At 42.5% G+C, this 8,150-nt stretch overlaps 1 protein-coding gene across 2 annotated transcripts in view; it reads right to left on the bottom strand.

Moving 5' to 3' along the window:
• Nucleotides 1-7,073, bottom strand: part of dnah2 (dynein, axonemal, heavy chain 2) — a 76,430-nt gene extending 69,357 nt beyond the window's left edge. The window contains exons 1-12 of one of the 2 annotated variants that reach the window (XM_023966257.2): nt 6,709-7,073; nt 6,454-6,618; nt 5,166-5,391; nt 3,679-3,789; nt 3,232-3,470; nt 2,571-2,759; nt 2,331-2,488; nt 1,920-2,007; nt 1,515-1,720; nt 899-1,028; nt 595-777; nt 82-296 (exon numbers count right to left, since the gene is read on the bottom strand). In XM_023966257.2, the coding sequence (XP_023822025.1) occupies nt 82-296; nt 595-777; nt 899-1,028; nt 1,515-1,720; nt 1,920-2,007; nt 2,331-2,488; nt 2,571-2,759; nt 3,232-3,470; nt 3,679-3,789; nt 5,166-5,391; nt 6,454-6,618; nt 6,709-6,741 (1,943 nt within the window). In that variant the 5' untranslated portion in view covers nt 6,742-7,073. The remainder of the gene's footprint in view (nt 1-81; nt 297-594; nt 778-898; nt 1,029-1,514; nt 1,721-1,919; nt 2,008-2,330; nt 2,489-2,570; nt 2,760-3,231; nt 3,471-3,678; nt 3,790-5,165; nt 5,392-6,453; nt 6,619-6,708) is intronic. The other variant, XM_078936298.1, reaches the window with a different exon arrangement.
• Nucleotides 7,074-8,150: the final 1,077 nt, after the last annotated feature.

Consider the following 8,150-nt stretch of genomic DNA (forward strand, 5'->3'; position numbering starts at 1 on the left):
ATACGTAGAATTTCTGCGCACAGAGCTCCACCAAAGATCAACTGAAAGGAAGATTTTGATTTGCTGTGTGAGCTGACTTACTCTTCAAAGTTTGTTTGTAGCTGAGCCGGATCTCCCCTCCTGTAGACGAGCAGAGGCTGTCCCAGCATGTTAGCGTACTGCGCGTTCACCCTCTGGCTCCACTCGATGAAGCTCTTCCTCGCCATCTCATCCAAACCCAGGACGGTCTGGCTGTAGGAGGAAACCACCTGCTTGTAGCTGTCTGACTCGTGCAGAAAAGAAGCCCGCTGAAGCACCTGCAGGTCGCAGCAAGACAAACGGGAAACGGATGTCGACCATTAGGTTGGATAGAAGAAATCAATGTTTGAATGGAAAAAGGTTAGTCTTTTATCCATCAACGACAACGGGTTGAAAAAGTTGGGGCAGGTGCGACCCCATAAACAGGAGGTCTTCGAGAGGAAGAGGCTCAAAATGGCTCAACACAGAAATGTCTGTCTGCTGAACTGACCTGCCTGCCATCCAGATCTGTAGAGAACATGAACATAAACAGCATCTGCTTCATCATTACAGCAGGAAAAAGAGTGAAGAACTCACCTTATAGTGCTCATCTAAGAGCCCTTTGTGGTTCTTTGCCCACACCACCTGCCCTATCGTCCTGGACATGTGATCGGGACAAGACGACTTCCTCTGGCTGAGTTCTTTGTTGACCAGTCGAAGCTGTTCTCTAAAGATGCTGTGCACTTGTTCTGCTTTCTCCTGTAAGAAGTTGTTGAAAGCCTGGATGGAAAAGGTCGCATGAGAAAAAAAAAATGTGAGGACAAACAGGGAACCAAACCAACGGAAAGTGACCGCTGTGTTTGTTCGGTGTGTCACTGAAGCTGCCATCCGTGAGCGTCACCTCATAGATTAGGAAAGGCCTAAAACTGTCCAGGACTCGAACTCCATCCTGAACTGTTGTCACGGTCTCAAACACTGAGCTCATCAGGTTCCGCATCTTCATCTCCAGCTCCCTCATGAACCTGATGAATCTGTAAAAAAACAAACAGCACAAGCAGGTGACCCATAAAAGAAATGTGGAAGAGGAGGTCAGCTAGAAGAACAGAGCGCCGCGGCCTTGTTCACTTAACAGATGTTCTAGTGTCTTTCACACAGTGATGCCTGCTGCTGAACACTGGCGCCAAACTTTAACCACCAGGATCAATGGGGGGGGGTTCAGCGTCTTGCCCAGGAACATTTTTGACAAGGTGGGAACTGAACTGACAACCTTCCAATCAGGTCACCCATCCCAGCTCTGCACCACACCTCCCTGCTATGGGCTAACCTGAGCTTCCTGGACTTGTTTTAACTGTTCCTTTACTTCCCATGATGCACTTTTTCTGCTTTTATTTGCTTGGATACATAAAGTGAAATCAGCGGATTAATATTAAATCCTCCTGATTTGTGTATTCTATTTCATTCGTGTCAAATGTCAGAAAGTTCCGAATTATTAAAGGTGTAAAAAGCAGCGGACGGACCTGCTGAACGCTTTGCTCCACTTGAAGGTTTTGATGTTCAGGATGTCTTTGCCGACGGTTTCCAGGCTCTTCAGGCTGCCGTGGAAGCTGCTCTCTATTTGCAGCAGAGTTTTGGTGAACTCCAGCCCGTTCAAACCTCGAAAACACGGCAGCTCTCTCTGCTGACCGTCCTCCCAACGGCCAAACTTGTGCTGGCAATCACAAACCTGAGGAAACGAAACCAGAGAGTTCCTGCAACCCTCTCCTGCTGCATGGGAAATAACCCTTTCACTGTGGTTTATATCTGGTTAGCTCAGTAAAATCCGCTTTTTGAAAGATTTTTTTTGAGCTTCTACAAAGACTAGAGTTAAGATGATGAAAGCAAACACAAATGGGGGTGGGTGGGGGGGGTGGGGGGTGGGTTACCTCAAGCAGATCTCTGAGCCTTCTGATGAAAATATCAACCACATTTATAAAGGCTGGTTCGTCCAGGATCCACTCTCTGTCTGAATACCTGACAGGATGGAAAAGCAAAGGCCGTTACCACGACACCACAGAAGAAGAGTGCAGAGGGCGTCTGCTCATGCTGAGGCTGCAGGAATAACACCACAGTGCTTCTTAACCATGTGCTACAGAGCGTGCTCAGACTGGAGTTGTTGCAATCGTCTGTAAAATCTGGGTTTTCTCACTAGAGACGGAACTATTTTTCTCTGTTCAGCAGCTTTTTAGAACCAGGTTTGGAGGTGATTCGGATTAAATGGTTCAGTTTGCCAATCCAGGATAAGTTCAAGGAAAGAAAAAAAAAGGAAGGTTCTAACTGGCTTTCAGTTGACCTACTTCTTGTGGAGCGTCTTGGCGCCCTCGTAGCTTTGCTTCCAGGACTGGCAGCACTGGATACAGTCGCTGAGGTCCCGCTTGCTTGACAGCACGAAGCCTTGGAAAATCCTTTCCAGTGAGACGCTCCGGCTGCACAGGCGAATGATCTCATTGCTCAGCTGAAACATTGCAGGACAAACACAGCCTTGGTCACGTGCACAGGCCTGTGCGTCGCGGTCGTCTTCGTGGAGTTCCCGGTACCTGACCGAAGAGCCCGGCAGTTTTCTCCGCGTGATAATACGGGGAGTTCCACCAGATGATGCAGACGAGGGAAATGATGCGCTCCAGCATCGGGGCGACCTCGCTGGGCTTGAGCCGGGACAGCTCCTGGCAGGGCTTATTCAGCACGGACAGGAAGGTCAGGTTCGAGTCCGCTTGTTTGGAGTGTTCCTGGACGCCCCATGCAGACATGAAAACATCAAGAAAGTTTTTAAAACTTTAGACAGAACAAATGCAATCTATGGTTTTCATTTACAGAAAAAAATAGCAGGAAAAACGACTTTTCGGTCACACAACCTCACAATGTGTGGTGCTAATATTTGACAGACTGAAGCTAAAACAGCCTCTCCAGACATGGTATTACTATTAGATATACTCGAAACAGAATATTTTAACATTCTGCAGAAGATTTTTGAACGCACCATGAAAGGATTCAGCCAACCTAAACTGACTTTTTAATGACTTTTCCTGAACGGAAAGAGTTTCATTGTTCATAAAGTTTTGGCTTTAGAAAAATGTTAGAATATTTGTATTTCTCTGAGCGGCTTGCAGAAGGATTTGAAGTGATTAACGAAGGAGAGCTTTCTACATTTCACTCCAGAGATCCTTCTGGCTCCACACTCCGCACACATTTCACCATCACCTGTAGTTCCCTGGCCAGCAGGCTGAACTTCTCCTTTCTTTTGGACTTGGCGCGCAGCAGGACGTCCTGGATGTGGCGGACTCCCGGCTCTTGCAGCTGCAGGTGGATGCGAGTCAGCTTGGAGGAGCGGCTCTTCCAGAAGGCGATCTCCTGAAGTGGGCCGCACTCGTCCCTCCTCTCCGCCGTGTCTTGGTCGTTCAGGACCTCTCGGATCTGATTGATCCAGCGCGTCATGACGACTGCAGAGAAGAGCCAAGTTGAGAGGAGTCAGCAGGAGTTGAGAGGAGACACGGGAACGAAGCAGAGACAGAAAAAAAAAAGAGTGAGAAGGAAGAAAAGAAGAACTGTCTGACGAGACGAAGATACTGGTAATGAGGAAAAGAAAGCATTAAACATTTCAATTCCATGTAGAACACAGGTTTTTATTTGGATTTAAAACAAACTTACTCTCCATTCTCTGCACGAGCTTCTTCTTCCCAGCAGCCTCCTTTGGAGAACACGCCAGACCTTCCACCGGGATGTACAGAACCACCTCACCTGACCTCTTATGAAAGTCATCTGGATGAGATGATGTAATCTGTTATTTTGAAAATCCATCCATTATCCATCCATCCATCCATCCATCCATTTATCCATCCATCCATCCATCCATTTATCCATCCATCCATCCATCCATTTATCCATCCATCCATCCATCCATCCATCCATCCATCCATCCATCCATTTATCCATCCATCCATCCATCCATCCATCCATCCATCCATCCATTTATCCATCCATCCATCCATCCATCCATCCATCCATTTATCCATCCATCCATCCATCCATTTATCCATCCATCCATCCATCCATCCATCCATCCATTTATCCATCCATCCATCCATCCATCCATCCATCCATTTATCCATCCATCCATCCATCCATTTATCCATCCATCCATCCATCCATCCATCCATTTATCCATCCATCCATCCATCCATCCATCCATCCATTTATCCATCCATCCATCCATCTATCCATTTATCCATCCATCCATCCATCCATCCATTTATCCATCCATCCATCCATCCATCCATTTATCCATCCATCCATCCATCCATCCATTTATCCATCCATCCATCCATCCATCCATTTATCCATCCATCCATCCATCCATCCATTTATCCATCCATCCATCCATCCATCCATTTATCCATCCATCCATCTATCCATTTATCCATCCATCCATCCAGCCATCCATCCATCCATCCATCCATCCATCCATTTATCCATCCATCCATCCATTTATCCATCCATCCATCCATCCATCCATCCATTTATCCATTTATCCATCCATCCATCCATTTATCCATCCATCCATCCATCCATCTATCCATTTATCCATCCATCCATCCATCCATCTATCCATTTATCCATCCATTTATCCATCCATCCATTTATCCATCCATCCACTGAATCCCTGTCGGTGTCCCAGTGTGGCTGGAGCCTATCTCAGTCATTGGTAAGTGAAGGCGCCGTTCGCCATGAACAGGTCGCCAGTTTGTTGCAGCGCCACACAACCACATGCTCAGGGACAATGAATGTCTGAATTTGGAAAAGAAAATTCCTCTACAGTCGTGTGACAGACCGACTGTCAGCAATAAAGGTTTGATTGCAAGAGAAACACACAGATTTACTTTCTCACACGGCTTTAGAAATTTTTTTTTCTCTCTAAGCACATAAAAAATAAGATCAAAAAAACGTATTTTGAAATAACTCCGGATATTTTTGTGTGAACTGTAACATTTTTGACAATGTTAATAACTAAATGTAAATAAAAAAACAAAACCAAACCCCAAAGGCAAAGCTGAACAGACCTATTTTAAAGGGAGGTGTCTGGTGTCAAAGGTTTTGTGGGACCAGCTTCCAGAAACACGTTCTCTGGGGTCCTTCACCTGTGATGCCCGCTGTGACCTCGTGGAAGCTCCTCATGTAGCTGTCCTGGATGGCCTGGTCTCTGAAGGTGCTGAGGTGAAGTGTGTGGCCATGCAAACACAAGTCGTTCAGCAGGCCCTGGACCAGGTTGCTCCTCCGTTTACAACACTGGACGGCGGAATTGAACGTTTCTTCGGTGATTATGGCTCCTGGCGTGCGGATAAAATAGCACACCTCCTTCAGTTCCTGTGGAAAACAATACCTGGATGCAGTGATCAGTTTTAAAAAGGGCTTTTTTTAAATAAAAAAAGTTGTTTTCTTTTTTTCAATGTTTCTTCTGTTTTGTGACATTTTGAGGGCCTTCAGATCCTCAGGTTCAGGTCTCCTATGGATCAGAGTCTCCCTGAGGGTCTGAGCGCTTCATCTACAGCAGAAATCTCAAAACACTGTATTTGTTTTAGATTAGACTTTATTCATGTATGAATTTCTTGAAGACATATAAGATTAAATGCCTATAGGAATTTTATTTTGAAAGGGATTCTTTTATTGTGAGCAGAAAAATCGAATTGAAAGGCGCTTCATAAAGAAATACTGATTATTTTCGAAAAACGTGTTTAAAGTTTTTGTTCTTAGATGTGTTCATTTCAGTATCTAATGATAAAACCGGCTGCTTAATTCCGTTTCTTTAATATTTTTAATAACAATAGCTTATTAAGTATTTTCATTTTTAAGTCATTTATTATATAGCTCAATCACATGATATTTTTTTTGATGTGTTTAAGTTTACAAAAGCAGTTTTCTACTTTTACTAACATGTATTGAAGCTTTTTTTAGTTTATTCTTTGGATTTCTTTTTAACCGGATTGTTTTATTTAGCAGTTTAAGCTGCAGTGTTTCCTTCAAAGCATTTACTAGTTCATGGTTCTCTTTTTACTAATTCAACACATACCAGAGATTATTAAACGTGCGTGCTTTTATATTGAAAAAGACTGTTTTATTTTGACAGCACTGGGTCAAAAGAAAATTGTAGCAAATCAGCTTCCTGAAGGGAAAACACGAAAAGATAAGAAGACCACTTAAAAAGACAAAATTAATAACTAATTCCATAACTACTTTCTCAATTTAATGTCCACAGGGACAAAACATTGAAGACATTTTTGTAAATTAATAAGATTCTCTCTATTTTGTTTCAGTGCAATCACAGTACTATTTCAAAATAAAAGCACACACATTTAAGCTTATAAATAAAAGAGTAATTTTATATGCTAAAGTTAAACAACGTGAGAGAATGACATTAAAAATCCATACCAGTGCTGGCGGCTTGTAGTCCACCTGTAGCTCGGATGAACTGTCCATGTAGATCACCACAGCAGGGATGGAGGGGTCCACGACGAACCCGTCCAGAACCTTCACCTTCTGCTCCGTCCACTGACCCTCCGTTAGATCAGACATGCAGACGCAGTTAATCAGCAGCTGCCGCCATATGAGAGGAAACAGAGGGGGGGGAAGGTGAGCGCGTGCGCAAGTTTGGATAAAAAATGGACGTCTGTGCCACGGTCTTACCTGCCGGACTGTTTTAATGTCTTTATCGTCCATTTTGACGCCACAGTAGGTGACAAAAATGGTCCTCTAACAGCGAATGTGACACAAACTTAACGTTTTTGTACGTTTTAATTTGCTTGTTTTAAGTGCGTCGCAGGTTGCGAACGAGTCACGGTTGACAGTTTGCGAACTTTCCCAGACCAACGTTGTTTTTTATTTTTTCCTTTAACTCCCCATACAGGTAAAAACTTTTCACAGGTCACTAAAGTTAAAAAAAAACAAAAACTAAATTTCTAAGGGAACGGCGCCCTTTCAAACGGAATTTTTGTGAGGTAAAAATCAAGCGTTTACTGCTCAAACCTACCGCTCTGTGTGCTGGTCGCTATGGAAACGGTGGTAGTTAGGGGTAACGTCGCGGGCGACACCGGAAATGCTTAATCCTGCCGGCAACTTGGACCCGCTCTTTTTAGTTCCCCCCTCCGTTTGTCACCAGGGACATTAAAAAAAACAAAACTCAAAATTACGACGGAGTTTTAGGGCCAGTTTAGAATCTTTATTTTTTAAATCAAGTCTGCGAGATCTTAAGTAGTAAATTTTTGAGAAAAAATCTCGTAAATTTACGACTTTTTTTCTCTCGCACATGATTTACGACTTTAAATCTCCTAATTTTATTTATTTGTTTATTTATTTTTGGTGGCCCTAAAATTCAGTCGTACAAACTAACTAAAAAAGAAAACATTTATTTAAAAAATATGTCAGCAAAAATAGTGTAATAATGTCGTAAATTTTTAAAAGTGAATTAAACTTTGTGTCGTCCACAAATGTAAAGCTTAAAGCCAGCTTTGTGAAAGAAAACAATCAGGCAACAGATTCTACATCTCTTACATTTTTATCTATGAATAAAATGGTGAGGTGTGTTGTAGGTGTGACAGGAGTTCAACCCTCTCTATGGAGAACGATTTTTGTGGAGGAACATCAAGAAAGGTTTGCTCTGAAAAGAAGAGGTATATGGGGGAAGAGTATTTGTTTATAACTTGGAAAAACAGCAAAAAAAAAAAAACTTGGAAAAACAGCTCCCATAGAATAAGTCCAAAAATTTTTGATATTCTTTTAATAAAACCTTTAAATAAGCAAAAGATCTGCATTTGGGTAAGAAAAAAAAGAAAAATATTTGAGTCACTAAGACAGAATTTACTAATTAAGGATTATTGTACAATTGATTACTTTCTTAATAAGGTCATTTTTCTTGCAAGACAAAAAACTTCAGATATATTGAAACAAGAGTCCTTTCACTTTAGGATTCAGTTTTTGCAGTGAAATTAAAACTCAAGGGGAACTGTAGGGTTATGGTGGATGACATTTCACTGTTCAGACAAAGGTTTTTCAAAATCATCAAGAAAAAAATACAATACTACCAGAACATAACCAGTACCAGTACATCTTTTTTGAAGATCCAGCTTTGA

Source organism: Oryzias latipes, chromosome 18 (genome assembly GCF_053564925.1).
Source record: "Oryzias latipes strain Hd-rR chromosome 18, Olatipes_Hd-rR_3.1".
NCBI classification, from domain to species: Eukaryota; Metazoa; Chordata; class Actinopteri; order Beloniformes; family Adrianichthyidae; genus Oryzias; species Oryzias latipes.